This window comes from Xenopus tropicalis, chromosome 6, assembly GCF_000004195.4.
Source record: "Xenopus tropicalis strain Nigerian chromosome 6, UCB_Xtro_10.0, whole genome shotgun sequence".
In the NCBI taxonomy this organism is placed as follows: domain Eukaryota; kingdom Metazoa; phylum Chordata; class Amphibia; order Anura; family Pipidae; genus Xenopus; species Xenopus tropicalis.
The window spans coordinates 134,467,933-134,485,115 of NC_030682.2; the positions used below are offsets into that span (position 1 = coordinate 134,467,933).

The 17,183-nt window shown below is 41.2% G+C and overlaps 1 protein-coding gene across 1 annotated transcript; it reads right to left on the minus strand.

Annotated features, from left to right (window-relative positions):
* Positions 1–522: 522 nt before the first annotated feature.
* kcnv1 (potassium channel, voltage gated modifier subfamily V, member 1) lies at positions 523–15,964 on the minus strand. Its single transcript, XM_002938982.3, has 2 exons — positions 14,573–15,964; positions 523–2,265 (listed from the first exon to the last, which is right to left on the minus strand). Exons 1-2 carry the CDS (start codon positions 15,573–15,575, stop codon positions 1,757–1,759), a joined length of 1,512 nt encoding a protein of 503 aa, XP_002939028.1. The 5' UTR covers positions 15,576–15,964; the 3' UTR covers positions 523–1,756.
* Positions 15,965–17,183: the final 1,219 nt, after the last annotated feature.

Here is a 17,183-nt window from a genome sequence, read left to right on the forward strand (position 1 = left end):
GAATAAATACGCCAAACTAGTCACATGGAATAAAAGCAATGAGAACATTCACATTCTTGCAGTCGTGTACTGATTTTGTATAAATATTTTGTACAACATCAATGTTTATATTAATTAATTGTATCCTAATATAAAATGTACTCCCAGGCTAGTGGCTGTGTATATTTATTTTATGCATGTTTATTGCATGTTGGTGCTTCCGTGCCTGTATTTAAAGAACAAGGGTAACCCACACCATCCAAATGTCCCGATTTTAGTGGGACGATTTTAACAGCTCAGCCTGCAGCCCTGGATTTTTATTGAAAAGTCCCTCATTTCCCTTTAATCTTCTGCGGCAAATTAGAGAGGCTTCAGATGGGGTTTTTGCCTTCCTCTGGATCAACTAGTAGTTAGGCAGGTTATATATAGGCATTATGGTTGAACGTGATGGACGTATGTCTTTTTATCAACCTAACTTACTGTGTTACTATTTAATTGTAACTAATAAGATAAACAGATCCCTTGGGGGAACTGAGACTCGTATCTTAAAGGGCAATTTCACCTTTATTCCCAAAACTGTAATAACACACAAACCATGTCCCAGACATTTGTTCAATCTTTACATAACCTGCCAAATTTTGTAAAATGGGTGTGGCATTTAGGGGGTGTGGTCACAAAGTGGGTGTGGTCAACACCCTTTCTCCGCGCTAAGCACAGCTTTTTTTTTTTGCCCCTGTTTACATTTTTTAATTGTTGAGAGGTATGATAACCTGTATCCACTGGGAGTGGGGTGCCAATATGTTAGATACCACCCCTCCAAAGTCTGTGACATGGACACCTGGGAAAGGTAAGTCAAATGACTGTGCGGCACCACTCCAGGATTCACTGCAGGGTACAGGGCCATATGTACCATACAGGCACCCATGCCTAGGTCAGAAGCTTTAGGGGGTGGCCCTTGGATGCCTATATTGAATGAAAAAGCTGTTGGATTAACCTTCCCCCTGCATGCCTTTGATGGACACTGTAAGACCACCAATGGAAAGTGGCTAAGGTTTGGTGCCTAGGCCAACACTGGCCTACATACAGTCTTGGAGGGGTGCCTAACACATTGGCACCCACCGCTGAATCCAGATTTAATTGTCTTTGAAACACTTGGCTGTATTTATATCCGATGCCACCCTAGGCACTGGGCCTAACTACGCCCCTAGGTTGCAGAAGTGACATCATGTGTACAGTTACCCATCATGTGATGTCACGTGTGCTAGCGATCACCATGGGAACCCTCACCCCCTCCACTATCGGATTTGGCCAGGAAGTCGCTGGGGAGGGTTTTAATTTATTTATTTCTATTATTGACAATATAGGCACCCAAGGGCTGTCTCCCTAAGGCTGCCACCCTAGGCACAGGCCCTCTGGTACCTATATATAGATATAGCCTTGTGTATACTATATAGGAGCAAAACATTATGTTAGCACCCTGGGGCACCTAAACAGCTTCAAAGTAGCTGCAGCCTGTCTCATTGCAGACTTTATTGGAAAGAACAAAGTTCCAGTAAACCTTCTGGGGCAATTACAGGTTTTTACCAGCACCCATGTATTAAACATGCATAAAATACTCACAGGCAACAACTGTAAATGTATTTTTGTAAAAATATATTTAATTAAATATAAACCTTGATGTGGTAAAAAAAAACTCCATGACCTGCTCTTCATAAAGTCCCTTTCCATTTTGAAATCAGTGTTACCTAATATTCATCTTATAAGAAACAGTGGGAGTTCACCAAAATTCATCTCCGCCGCTGCTCCTCGTACTTGCCCGCTCTCTACTCTTTAGCCGCAGCATTTCCATGACACTTTTAGCGTAGATGTCCCTCAGGTTTACATTGGTGTCTGATTCCGCTGATATGTTCTTCATCAGTTTTTTCAACGCTTCCCGTTGCCGGAGAGCCGCTTCCTTGATTTTCAAAGTGAAGTAGCAAGCCGCAAAGCGGTCATTAATGATTGCAATGGGAAGTGCTAGTACTAGTATTCCTGACAAAATGCACAAAAACGCCACAATTTTCCCAAATGTTGTGTCCGGTCTGATATCTCCGTATCCCACGGTAGTCATAGACGTTGTTGCCCACCACCAGGCATTAGGGACGCTAGTAAATGTTGTGTCGGGGATATTGTGTTCCACAGCATATTCCAGGGCGGAGAATATTGAGATTCCCACGGAAAGGAAGAGAAGCAACAGGCCGACCTCTTCGTAGCACTGAGCTATTGTCATTCCCAATGACTTTAACCCTAAAAGATAAGAAAACAAGTGTGTTTATATTGTTGGATCTTCAGCGTATTAACTAATGAAAAATGCAGGAGAAGTCTCAGGAGAAAGTTTATTGCAGGTATCAGGAAAGACCCAATGCCATTCAGTTCTACAGAATGTTTCAATAAACTGGTCTTCACCTTTTTCATTTTACTCATAAGGTCTTATACTTGAAATTAACTAAACCAGCAGAGATACATGTCAATATGAAAACAACTTGCCCCATATTCAGGGTCGGACTTGGTAATAGGAAAAAACCTGGTGGGACTCCCACTCTGCTGCTTACTTACTGTGGAAAAATAAAGATGGAGCGGCCATTTTCATAGTAAGTAAGCAGCACAGTAGTGGGAGTGATTGGTGGTTGGAGGCAAAGCAGGGAGCAGCAGTGGCCCTTGCATTGGGTACCTGGTGGCCCTTGAATACCCCAGACCGACTCTGCCCTAATTAGATCATATGGCTTTATTAAAAGATATTCAGGGGGTCATTTGACAATGGTGGAGCATTAAAGGATGCAATGGCCCCTTCATTTTCTTATTATAGGCACACAGATATTTTAACTGAAGCTCATAAACAGCTGAAAGGTATTTATAAAGACTAAGATATTTGGTGCTATGAGAAATGTGGTGGTCAAGTTGCACAGTGTGCTAAAGGCTTCAGTGGTTATGAATGAATGACTAATACTGAGCCATTCATTCAAGAATAACCAGTAAGTAGTTGAGTTCATATGCCAATGTTATTAGTTATTAATAAAAAACTATAGCCCAGAATAAATACTTACCTTACTAACTACTTACTAATCCAGGACTTGTAACAGGGGCTCCCCATTTTGGAAAGTGTCTGTGACATAATGTATTTTGTGCGTCAGTCTCTAGGCTCAGGTAAGTGACAGCAGCACAGAGTATGTGCAGGGAATCAGCAAAAAAGAAAATGGGGGGCTACTGGGGCATCTTTGGGGGGGACAGATCTTCCCTGCTAAAGGCCCATGGGTGCCTTGGGCTGGTACAGAAACCCAAAGCCTAATGTACAACATTTCTAGCCTTCTTTAGTTAGGCTTTAGTAACCAATAGATACTGTACTGTATATCAGTGGCCTATTAAAGAATTTAGTGATGGGCTATGTGCTCCCTCAGAGATCAGCTGACAGGAAATAATGCAGCTCTAACTGTAACAGGAAGTAGTGTGGGAATAAAATGCCATTTAGTACTTAAAATGGCAATTTTCTATTTAGGATTACCCAATGACACATACTGCTAGAAAAGTATATTTTAGAAAATGGGTTTATTTTGAGGAAGCAATGTTTTACATATGAGCTGTTTATGCAATATGTTATATAGAGACCTACATTTTTTGAGGGTATACATTTCCTTTAAACTTTTCATGGCTTTTTTTTTATTTCTTACTCAGGGCTAGTATTTCTAGTGTTATTACAGAGGCATTGGTGGATAATGCTGATCAAAACACAAAGGACATTAAAAAAAAATTCATTTTATGCGTTGCATTGCAATTTCAGAGGTAATTGCAGCCATATTGTTGCGATAAAATTCTGATGGAATTTGTTTTACAGTGTTTATGGAGGGCTATTATCAACAAAGTAATTAGTCAGACTATAATATCTTCTTGTACAAGTGGTCACCCAAGGCATGGCTTCCTTCTAGACAGATATCCCAAAGCTCCCTACTCTTCCACAACCCAAAGGCTTGGCATCTGAGCCTGTCAGTTGATCTCTTTACATGCACTTTTCATATTGGGCTTTTGATTGAAATAAAGGATAAATCAATTCATGCCCACATTGGCTTGATAGTGCATCTATTTTAGTGCCACACTTTCACTTGTGTTCATAAACGTGTCTCTGTATGCTCTGTATACCCGCTCTTGTGTTTATGCAAAGGCCTACCGTCTATGAAGAGTGTCAGCCATATATTTGTAATGAAGGTGTGAGCTGAGTTTTAAAAGGAACAGGCTGAAATCAATGAAAGATTACCTTTTTGTCATCTCCTGAGAAAGAAAAACACTTTTCCCAACTGTAAGTCAACAATTATCTTTTGATGTTAATCACCCTGCCAACTTCTAAGCCATAAGGCTTGTTTGTCCACTGAATATAGTGCCATGGATCTTGCAGAAGGTCTCTACTAAATCAATGGTGGTTTTATCAAAGGATCTGAAAGAAAGCTTGTCATCTGCGCTTCTGAATGCATCTAAATAGCTGCTTCCACAAAAAGAGGTTGCTCCCAAGAAGGCAGCTTGTTTGGGGAATCTATAAATCGACCTGTTTTCCATTAAGAATGCCAGTATAACCACTTGGCTGCAACAGTGTCTCTAATAGATGCTTTTTGTTTCTTTAAGTTCTCAAAACATGCACTGGCTTCAGAGTTTTTTTGTTTTTTTTTGAAGAGTAAGCTTATCTTTCACCTTCTTAATTAGCAGCCTTCTTCTTCATCCAATGACAAGGCAATAATTCTTGAAACTCTTGAGCTGAGGCATCAGAATAATTTTCTGAATAAGACAAACTGACATTAGAAATGCCAGTTTGAGGCTGAGGCTGTTCTAATGCCTTCTAAGACATCAGCTTAAAACTATCGGTGGCCACGTTAAGATCTGCTCATTGGGCAAGGTCGCCAAACAAGTGGATCTTCTCCTGAAATGCCCAAGGAGCAAATCAATGAGTCTATGTGGCCCCCAATCCAACGGGAAAATCAAACGTGCCCAATCAACACCTAGCAGATTAATAGCTGATCGGGGAGGCCCATAAGGGGGCCCCATACATGGGCAGATAAGCTGCCAAATTGGTTTAAAGGTCTAAAATCAGCAATTTAAATCTGCTACCATGTCGGCCAGACTGGTAGCCACTTCTTCAACTAATTTAACAGAACAAACAACAAAGTTTACTATAGAGGTCATGACATACAAAACAGGACTTATGTTCCATACAGGATGACTTATTTTTTTGAGGGGGCCCACTGCTGCAAACCAAACAAAAACAGCTTGATTTCTAGTCATTCTAGTCATAAAATATTTTACCTTCAAAGTGACTCACCCCTGGCTAGAACTACTAGCTTAGTGTGGGCTTAGAAAATCAATAACACTAAAAAATAAAATAAGCAAGCGTAAAAATGATAAAACATCGACGCTACCTCTCATAAAAGGGCTAACAAATAGATAAATCAAGTATAATCAAGAACATCAAATGGTGATAAAAGAAATGGATGTTCCGGGTAAAAATAGTGTGACCGAAACAAACACTGGAACCGAAACAAAAAAGTAAACAAAGATCTAGGTAACTTGTTCAAGCTCTACCATAGAATGTCATATTGTTAGAATCTTTTTAAATAGCCTTCCTTATTTATTTTTTTTTTTTTTCAATGTTTATTATATTTTTTTATTTATTTACTGATTACTTCTGTTTCTTTCCACTTTTCAAATGGGGGTCAAAAAGCTATTGCTTTATGAAGCTACAATTGTATTGATATTTTATTACTTATCTTTCTGTTCAGTCCCTCTAACATTTATATTCCAGTCTCTCATTTGAACCACTGCCTGGTTGCTAGGGTAAATTGGACCCTAGCAATCTAATGTCCTTCAGTCTTGGAATTCACCATGATATCAAGCAGATAGGCACCATTTTGTTATTAAGACAAACTTTTTATCATCCCAAAATCTTGGGGTCTGAGGCCTAAGCCCATCCACAGGATACACAATTTTAGACTGTGAGGAGGGAAGGGAAATATGAGGAGGGCAGTGACATCTAGGAAGTGCTTATTGGAAAGTAAAAGTAAGTGCCTGCCAGTTACCTTGCATGCAGGGCAGGCAATATATGATGTACAGCTGAGATTTTCAAATACCTTTATAACATGTATGGGCATTTTAATTACAAAAACAAAAGACATTGGGGTTCATGTTTAATTTGAAAAGGACTTTTAATATACAGCTTGTTATATCTGGGTGACAGGTCCCATATAATAATCTGCCCTATAGCAGAACCTATGAAATGAACCATAATAACAGTTTCTTCTCTTGATCTGTTAGCTTGATGCTAAATTCTGTAATTTACCCAAATGTCCAAAATAGCTGACTCCCCTCTAGCCCAGTGACCCCCAGAACCTGATGGTAATCTAATACTGCGCAGTTCAGCTTGCTACGCTCTACTTGCTCTAATTTCCTGACGTCTCGTTTTAATTTCCCTTCGGTGACCTGCCATTCGCTACGTCGTCCATAGTCGCCTTTTTAACATGCTTATTAATGTTTTCTGCTTTAATATAATTTAATAAGAAAGGAGTCAAATGTGGCAGAACATACATTAACACCAGCAAGATTTGTAGAAAGGGAAAATTGAGGTCTCTCACCTCTACATTCAAACACAGCGCGGTTGGTTTAATTGGATACTGTAATTTTGTTCCCAGTAAAGCCCCATGCAATCCGTAACCTACAAAATCTCAGTCTTGCATCCTTCTGCTTCGCTCATAATATGTGTGTATAGTAATAACGTTGATTATTTCATTAATCAGACTTTTTATTTCGGGAGATTTTCCAGGCAATTTTAATAACTTGATATCTATAAATTTGCCGTGGCTTTTAAATGTGGTGCTATTACTGCTGATTGCTTTTACTACTTAGAGCCAGCAGGTAATTAAGAAGTGAATATATTTCTATTACTGTTCATGCAGATACGCAAGGAAAGCTGTGCATTAGTCTGCTGTACAATCAAAAAGAAGAAGAAATATTTTGCCTGAGACCCACACATCTAATTGAGACTTTAGGAGTGTTTCAATTAAAGATGGTAACTATTTTGGTTGTGACTACGTGCCTATGCACAGTTCCATTTCTAATGGTTTCTTGGTTGCTAGGGACTGGCCAAGCATTTACTTGCCCTGATACAGTGAAAGCTGAAAGTGCACTTTCAGATTAAATCACCATGTTTTTTTCCACAGTGCACCGGTTTTCCCAGAATTCACACATCATTGCACACACAGTGATGCAATTGCACTGCGTCCAGGCCCGGATTTGTGGCAAGGCCACAAAGGCCCGGGCCTAGGGCGGCAAAAATGAAATTGTGAAATTTTGCTCTCATACGGAGCAATGGGGATTCATCCCCACTGCTCCGTATCAGAGTTAAAATGGGCGCCCTGTGCGGCGGCGGGGAGGGGGTGGTATGGGGAGAGAGAGGTTTGTTTGCGCATGCGTGCACAGGGGAGGGGGGGCGCGAATGGGGGGGCGGCCTCGGGCGCCCGGATTTGAAATCCGGTGCTGACTGTGTCTGGCGCAACTTTGTCTGATTTGTGAAAATGGACTTTGTTGTGAATCGGATGCAGTTGCGCCGAAAATTTTTGCAGTCTGCCTGGCTTTAGTTCCAGTGTTTGCTCATGTCTAGTGCGAATGGGCGAATGTTTCACCAGGCATGGATTCGCAGTGAATTTCCGCATTTCGCCATTGGCGGATTGTTTCGTAAAACGGATGAAAAAATTCACGGCAGAAAAATTTGCCGTGCGTCCAAAAATTGTCGCACAAATAATCACAGGCGTCAAAAGAATAGTCACGCGTCAAAACAATAGTCGCTCATCAAAATAGAATTTTTTTTGCCGTTTTGCAAATCTTTTGAAAGATTTGCGATTTTTTTGGCGAAGCGAAACGGGACAGATTCGCTCATCACTACACATGTCAGTTCTGGTGTTTGGTGTGTCACCAATTCACTGATCTGTTTGAGGTGGATGATTGGAGGTAAAAATGAGGTGGATGATTTAAGAAGACCATCAAGATGATTATTTATTCAGCTCTTGGTTTGAAAGATTTACTCCTGACCAAAGAAGAAGGGAAAAGACTGTAAGAATACAAAGAGCAATTATAAGAGAATAAAGAGACAAAAACAAACATGCAGGACTGCTAGAAATTGCAAAGCTGAAGGATTTAGTAATACAATCGGGGCTGGAGTTTCAAGCTGTGCCAGGGATTAGTACATGGGAAACGGTGGGGAAGATAAATGATCTGGATACGGTTATAGACTGGGGATGATCCGGGAATAACAAGCAGAGGAACAATAGAATTTCATGCCTCAAGTTTATTAATTCATTTTAGTGGTGTCCTGCTTCAGAGGGGGCAAATTCTGAAATATTTGAAGTGAAGAACTATGATGAGGGACTGTTTATTAATATTTGGCTAGACTTCATGGGTAAATTTGAGATGATAAAATGCTTATGTATGTTTTAGCAGAACTGCATATTTATTATATTCATGCCATTTCACAAATTCATTTGTTAAATCATTTTTTGGAAAAAATTATGATTGGCATTAAAAAATTATGGGAGATAAAATACATTGGGTAAGTAACACAGATCTTACCAATCCTTGTTTTATCAAGGATTTTGTCAAAAATGTATTTTCTGTGGAAAAACAGGTTTTTACAAAATGCACCAGTTAATAGCGCTCCTCCAGCCAAATCCTGCATTGAACTCCATTTTTAAAAAAAAGCAAACAGAGCAAAAATATGTCATTTTGACATATTCTTAGTTTCCCAGGTGCTCTCAGCCACGTGACTCCCAACAGGTAACAAGATAAAAAGTAATGAGCGAAGGCATAAATTTGCGGCAAATTTCTGCATTTCGCCATTGGTGGATTTTGTCGAGAAACGGGCGCAAAATTTTGCAGTGGAGAAATCTGGTGTATGACAAAAAAAAATCACTCTTTTTCAGTTAAGCAAAACGGGACAGCTTCCCTGACACCTGCATAGCTCAAAATGCTCCCATGCGCCACCTAGTGGTAGATATGAGAATAGCACTCAATAGTAAAACACCCAAGTCTGACCATGACTAGCGATGAACGAATTTTTTCGCCAGGCATGGATTTGCAGCGAATTTCTGCATTTCGCCGTGAATATTTGCCACAGAAAAATTTGTTGCGCTGAATTTTTTTAGTGGCGTGCATCAAATTGGGTGTGGCCGCATAAAAAAAAAGGGCACAGTCACATCAAATTGGGCGCGGTCACGTCAGAAAAGCACAGGCGACAAAAAAAAAATAGATGTGGGCGACAAAAAATAGACGCGGGCGACAAAAAATAGACGTGGGTGACAAAAAAAGCGCGGATGACCAAAAAAAAACCGTGTGACAAATTCGCGTTTTGCGAATTTTTCTCCGTTTTGCTAATTTTTCTCCGTTTTGCGAATTTTCTTGCTGTTTCGCGAATTTTATGGCGAAGCAAAACGGGACAGATTTGCTCATCACTAACCATGACTCTTCCAGTTGCATTAGGAGAAAACAATGGTTCCATTGTGAAGTGCTGGCTCTTTTTTAAAAGTATAGGGCCATACACAATGCACTGAGATGGCCTACACACCACTATTACAACTATGAAGAAAAAAAAAGTGTATTGGTTCAATAATAACATTTTAAATGGTAGAATAAATTATTTATACAGAGTATAATTTAGTAATAAAAGCTATACTATGAAAATAAGGGTAAACAGACACAATAGCCATGTAGCTCAACTGTCCTGCTAGAAATATAACAGTGGAAACTTGGCTACACCTTGTGCCTTTATGCCATTCTGTAAAGAAATCAGGTAATGCCAGAATCTACAATACCCATACAACATGATGACTGATTTTCTTTTTGCCTGTAAACAGTGGTGTCTGCCGTCTAATCACATCCACTGCTGTGAAAACAAAATGACCGGTGCGCAAAATATTATTGAACAATGAGAGTTTATCTAGCAAAGTACATTTAGAAATTTGTATAATAATAATAATTTGTAAATCTGGATTACGCATTGAAGCCCTGCGGCTGGATTATAGGTAAGGAGCCCTTGAATCCCCTTAAGTAATTAAAGCCTTTCACAGAGAAATCACAGGAATTACACGAACTGAGAAATCAAGTGTAATCATTGCGCCTAGGCTCTTGCTGTGGTCGGCTACAAAGGAGGCTTAATTAAAGCCAATGAATAAAGTTTAAAATGGGTAAAAAAAAGAAAGAATTTGTCACACTATGCATTACAGGTATTCTAATAGAAGTGATATTGTTCATGTGTTTCTTATTTGCTAAATTTTCCTTAAATAAAACTGTGACAGAGGCTGCTAATTGGCAACTGTGTAGAAACTTAACCTGCTACCGAGGGTGTGAAATCTACAGCTAAAAAGCTTAAAGAGATACTGTCAGCAGAAAAAGTTTTATTGGTGCTTCCGCAACCTTTTGCAATTAATGTTCAACCTATATTTATACTGTTAGTTCCACACTTTTCTTGTGTCTTTCCATGAATGGAGATTAGCATGATTAGTTTCCCAGTTCCTTCCCATTCCTAAATACACTGTAAGGCACAGCTGGATGGTCATCCATTTGTATTGTAGCTGCTACCCAAATAAAGGCCATAATTTGTAAATTAAAAAATAAACCAGGGTATGGATGAGTGGGCAGGGTGGTCAGGAGGGGTTACAGGCTTTTCCTAGTAAAATATAGGATTAAAAAATGTTACACTTCTACTACCAGTGGCTGCAGTATGTTGGAGAATGGGGAGATGAAAGTGGTTGATATTGGAAGCCACAGGTAACCAAATCCACTTACTATAAGTCCCAGCTTTCCCTTCTAGAGCAATTACTCTAATAAACAGTTTTGTGTTTATGTCAAGATTATGTCAAGAATAAAAACCATTGGTGCCATTTGTCCTTGAATCAAATAAGGCTACTTGGGATAAGTATAAGGCAACTGTGGGAAAAAAATGGTGCAGTTGTTGACCCTATTCATTAAAGGTACCTGGGTCCAAAACTGCACCTTGTTTATGAAGATTTTGACAACAGGTGCCAATGCACTCCATGAGGGTAGCAAGTGATGCTGTGAAACCCTCAAAGGTGCTGGCAGGTCCAGGGTACCCACTATGCACTGCATCAAAACATGTAGCAAAATTGCGACAAAACAAATGCAGATGACCTGGTCACCAGAAATGGCACCATCAGGACTTTTCAACACAACTGTGTCTGATGTGGATTGATCTGTTAGCACAATTGCATGCCTATTGATGTACTGGACACAAACTACATAAAGCACATCTCCCTCTGTCAGCCATAATTACTCTGAAATTATTGGGTAGAAAAACTCTGCATTGGAGGTAACAAACCAGGGATCCAAGGTGACTTGTAAACAAGCCCTTTTGTAAATATATAGGTTCTCATTTTTATTTACAGATCTGTTGTGAGCCACATATAAACGTTAAATGCTGAGGAGCAACACAAGCATTCAAAAGGTTCTTGGGGATGCTAAATAAGGACTGTGATTGGTTATTTGGTAGTCCCTATGTGGACAGGCAGCCTACAGGAGGCTCTGTTTGGCAGTTCAACTAAAACTTGCCCCAAGTCAGGAATTTATAAATAAGCACCGTCTTTGAGGCCACTGAGAGCAACATCCAAGGGGTTGGTGAGCAACATGTTGCCCTTGAGCCACTGGTTGGGGATCCCTGGTCTAGAGGAACATGTAATGCAACCATGGGCTGCTTTATAAAAGAGTTTGGCACCTGGAGACAAGCCTGGACTTTGAAAACTGGAAAAGGTTATATTTGGAAAATTAACAGCAGGAAACAAAAGCTGGACTATATTCAAGTAAGAGAGGCTCATGAGCACCTCACACTATCAATACAGTTGATCTATAGAGTAAGACTAACAGACCTGTCATCCAGCCTCACGAGGGAGATAATGATTCAGTCCTGGTCTTTTTAGCCCATATTTTTTCTTTAAACTAAATGATGAAATAACATCTTAAAAAGACCTGGAGTGGATCATTATCATCCTCACGACATGGGATTGGTTGACAGCTCTGCTGTAATATAGCAAGGAATTGCCACTGGGATTGCCAGTGGCCACTTGAGGAGACAAAATTCAGTATCCATGGATTAGACGGAGACAAGGTCAGACACTTCAAATTAGGGCAGATGGCATTGGTTCATAACCTAAGGCTGATATTACACAGGGCTGATGATTCTCAGCCTTTGTATAAATGCAGGCTGAGAATCAGCCCCATGTGGCATCAGCCTGACAAGCAGGGTCCAAGGTCAAAAGAGGCTGCAGTACAAGTTTAGGAACAATGTTGGACTGTTAAAACAAAACCAAGGTAACCCAATCATTGACTAGGGTTAATAAGAATTAAAATAATGGCCTAGGACCATGGGTGTGTCGGAGGTATGATGATATAAATCCATGTCGATTCATGTGCAAACATGTACTAAAAGTCGAGGCACACTGGGGCACCATGATTGGCAGGTTCCGCCTCTGATTATGAACAGGGAAGAGACTAGCCTTAATATTTTGAGATAGGTCAAAGAAACTAGTATATATAGCTCTGTACAATGTTCAGGTATAGTGAATCTCTGAGGGGCAAGCTCCAGAGTCTTAGCGATAATGGTACTCTAGCGTGATGGAGCAGGATTTCAGGAGAGGCCGAATGAATCATTTGGTGAAAGGATGTATTAGGCTGGATAGAATGGAACAAGCTGGAGATGTAAAGTAAGTTTCACTTTTTCCCAGAAAAAGAACCTTATTTCAGGCTTACAGCAATGTCAAGATCCACCCAGAACAAGAATAATGGCTTTGTAAATCTTCTTTCTCCCATGTTACTAAATTGCACTGATATGCTTATCTCTCCTGCGCATAGGGACGAGGATTATTCAGACCGGGGAGATACATTATTTCAATTGATTTTAGTAATGTTTCATTTGTTCTGTTCATGTTTCCCTGTGAAATGTAACTGAGTGATCTGTTCAGGCAAATAAATGAACTGAAACAGACATAAATCTCAGTCCTTTGTGGTTTATATCACACAAACACACAGACTGAGCTCAGTTTGAATTCAAACTCAGTCTCCTTTAGCTGGGCTTTGCCACGAACCACCAGTTTCAATTCCACCTACCAACGGTCTGTCCATGTGTTCTCAAAAACAGGCTCTTCCACCTATCCTGTATTTTACCATCTTGGTTGGTTAAAATGACCATTGATGCCAATTATTAATAGGGAAGAAAGACAAAAATACAGAAAGGCCAGTCCAATACAACTTGCCAAGTCAAGCACTGGCCAATCAGATACTGCAGAAAGAAAAGTTGTAGCAATTGCAGCCTCACTCTCTGGTGTTCTCTGCTGCCTCTTCCCCCCTGATCTGCAAGGTTCTGGTGCATGCAGCGTTGGTCTGGGTGTATGTATGTATAACTTTATTTATTAAGTTCAGCAGAAACAGCTACATTGGGCCATCAAACCCTACATTTGGGCTACGCCCAAAACACATTAGGTTTTGCTTTTCCTGCTGAATTTAATAAAGACCCATGTTCCGAGTGCCACTCAACTTTTCTCTAATTGCAATTGTTGCAGGTAGAAAAATGCCAGGAACTGTGCCCTGGGGCCGTGCAGATCAGGGGAAAGGGGCAGCAGAGAATGTTGCTGGAGCAGCTGCAACTTTTCTTTCTGCAGCATCTGATTGGTTAACACTTGAATTGGCAAGTTTTATTGGACTGGATATGAACATTTTAGATAACTACAGAAAAGCCAATCACACATTAAACAGCCATCATGTGATCATCCCACACATATGGGGAAACACAAGAATGTCCTTTTTCTATAAAATCACTGTAGCGACCTACTGTATGCTTGGATAATGTCTAAGGTAGCTGATGTCTTTGGTGTGCAGTGTCAGACTGGGGTGTCTGGGGCCCACTGGGGGCGGTACCTCAAAGCCCCACCCCCAGCTGCAAACTCCCTATCGGAGTTCCTCATTAAACTATGTTTCATTCACTGACCAAGAGGTTGTGTGCGTCTGTAGAAGAAAATGACCCTCAATGTAATACTAATAAATAGAGATCCCCTAAATCCTGGATTTTTACCCCATTCCTGCAACAAGTAGCTTTGGCCCAACCCTTAGTACTCATCACCACCGCATCCAAAACCCTAAAACCATGTGATTTTAAAACACTGAATAACTAAAGGTAACTATTTTTCCCAGATTATGCAATGTGTCTTGGATTTTGCTCACATTTATAAATGCCTTTTAGGGCTCGGATTGTTTTAATGTTCAAACAAAGCTTTTTTGCTGAGAAATGATGGGTGCGGGATATTATTACTATAATTATACAGTACATTGCACTGCGGAGAAGTAATCACTGGTAAAAGTGAGTATTATAGACTAAAAGGTATCATTTATGGATTGCGAGTAGTCAACATTAAAACCCAGCAGGGAAATAACATTTTTTTCTACCATAGCAGCAAATTTGCCTGTTTGGTTGCTCCTTGGATGCTAACCAGACTTAAAGGGTAAATAAGCTGCAAGGAGTATAGATTACCTGTTGAATGCCTTCCCAGTTTCAGCATCCTTAAGGACCTCAGAAGCCTCAGACTCTGCACAATTCTCCCTACGTTTTCCAACTCCGTGCTCTCCCCATACAAGTTCTCCACAATGAGAGTGATATAGAAGGGTAAGATTGCCACGATGTCGATGATGTTCACCACACTCCTCAGGAAGCGGCACTTGTGTTTAACGCAGAGGAACCTCAGTGCCAACTCCAGGGTGAACCAAGTGATGCAGATATATTCCAAAGCGTTGAGCAGAGGGGGGTCTATAGAGTTCATCTCAGAGGAGATGAGCACCATGTTGGCTATGGAGATGACTATAAATGTCATAGACAGAGTCCCAAAGGTCTTGGCAGCCACAGAAGACCCAGGTTTCTCTAAGATATCCCATAAGGTTTGCCTGAAATGTTCAAAGACCACACCAGAAAAGTCTTCTTCTTCAGCCTCAATCTCCTCTTCATCCTTCTTTATATCCAATGACTCACTCATCAGCTTCTTCCTGTAATACCTCTCTCTACAGCACAGGTCTATGTTCAGCTCATCAATGCCCCAGTACTGGATCTCCTGTAGGAAGGACACAGCACACAGTTCCTCCATAACATGAAGGTGTCCAGTCTTGTAGAAGTTCATGATATACTTGAACATTTGGGAGCTACGGTCAAAGAAATACTCATTGTCCATTAGGTTGGCATCATCACACAACTCATATACCTCCTGCCCTCCAGAAGATACTAACCGTCCTAGGCGGGTCTCTGGGTGGTTGGAGAGGACCTTGTGGGACAGGATAAATCGGCTCCCACCGACGTTGATGGTTAAATGATCTTTGGGTGCCGGAAAGTAGTCGCTACAGAATACACTGGAGTCCAAGGAAAGCGCTGAGTCCGAATCTCCATCACGGGAGGACGCCGGCACTTTGCCGGCACTTTCACCGCACTGAGTCGCAACACCCAGACCCCCTTCCTCTGGGATATCGCCGCAGAAGATATGAGGCAGCATTGGTAAATGTAGGGCAGATCCGTCAGTAGGAATAGCCAGTTGTAGCCTAGGGGTGCTCTAATAGCACCCACTACCCTCTCCCTTCATTGCTGGGTTTGTGGGTGAAGCAAAGTTCGGGGAGAGCGGCAGAGGAATCGCTCCGTTCTATCGCAAGAGACGAGTGCGCTTTCAGCACAGACACAGCGGACAGCGACATGTGCAGCTCGGTGCGCGGAGGGGAAAACGCTCGACTCTCAGGACGCAGGTGTTTCTAAGGAACCACTGTCCTCTCTGTCTTTGTGATGCAAATCGGTGCGACTGGAGTGTCGTCTCTAAATATTCCCACCCCCCTGTCTCTCAGAGTAAGAGACTTCTTCATGGAAAGCACAAAGCGCTGCGTCTCCGTCAAGTTGCAGTCGCGCCTTATGGGCTGCTCAGGGCTGTCAGGGAGGGCTGTTAGTTTGGGATTCTTATTGGGGATGAAGGGAAATCTAGAGGCACAAAGGTTATTTACTCTGTGTTATAAATCATTTTTTTAGTCCAAATATGTCCCCAATGTATGGGGTCTTGGCAAAGGGTCCTGAGGGGCCAAAAAAACTGTCTTTTTTGTGGGTCTTTGGGCTAAATAAATCATTTATGACAACGCAAATGATTGGTATGCCTCTGGATTTTCCTTCATTGATATATTGACCCTATGTAAGGGAAGAGTCTTCTGGTAAAGCCCCCAGAACTTCCATAAGTGTATTCTTCAAGGTGAGCTCCCCATTATTGGGCATTCTTATATCCAATATGGGGTCTGAAGGTTGTAGAAGGGCTATTAATTAGGGATGCACCGAACCCAGTTTTTTGGGTTTGGCCGAACCCCTGAACCCACCCCGATGGATTCGGCCGAATACCGAACCAGATCCTAATTAACATATGCTAATTAGGATCAGGATGCGTCCTTTTTTCCCCCCTAACATTTAACCCTTACAAATGCCGCTCAGCATATGCTAATTTATCCTAATTAGGATTTGGTTTGGCCAGGACCTTAGATTTGGCTGAAACCGAACCCTGCCCAAAAAGGCCAAATCCTGTCCGAATCCCAAACCACATCCTGGATTCGGGGATTCCCTACTATTAATAAACAACAGCTGTAGGGTCGCAGATTCCATGTTCTGAATTTTCTTCTAAGGTTGTTCCACCCCATTTTCATCACAATTGTAGCCCTCGCCCTTCTAGAAAGCTTCAACTCTAATCCAAAGCCCTCCTAAAATCTATATACAGGATAGTCCAGAATCTGCCCCCCTGGGTTTAGGGTAACAGTAGCTCCCTGCCTTCCTAGCATCCATCCAGTTGGGTATAGGGTGCTGGCCTGTATTTTAAGAGATGGAAATGTAGACTGGACATCCCAGTTTAGTGGGAAACCCATAAATCCTGACATGTAAGGGTGAAGACACATGGAGCTACTAGTTGCAGCTACTGGTCGTGGCTACTAAAAAAGACAATGCTGATCATTTACTGATAACTGTCTCTACGTGTGCTTTAGCAGAGGCAATTCTCAGTATTGTCTATGGCAGGGGATTTTCTGGAGTTTAGTAGTCTTGAAAAAGTAGCTGCTACTAGTAGCCCAGTGTGTCTTCACCCTAA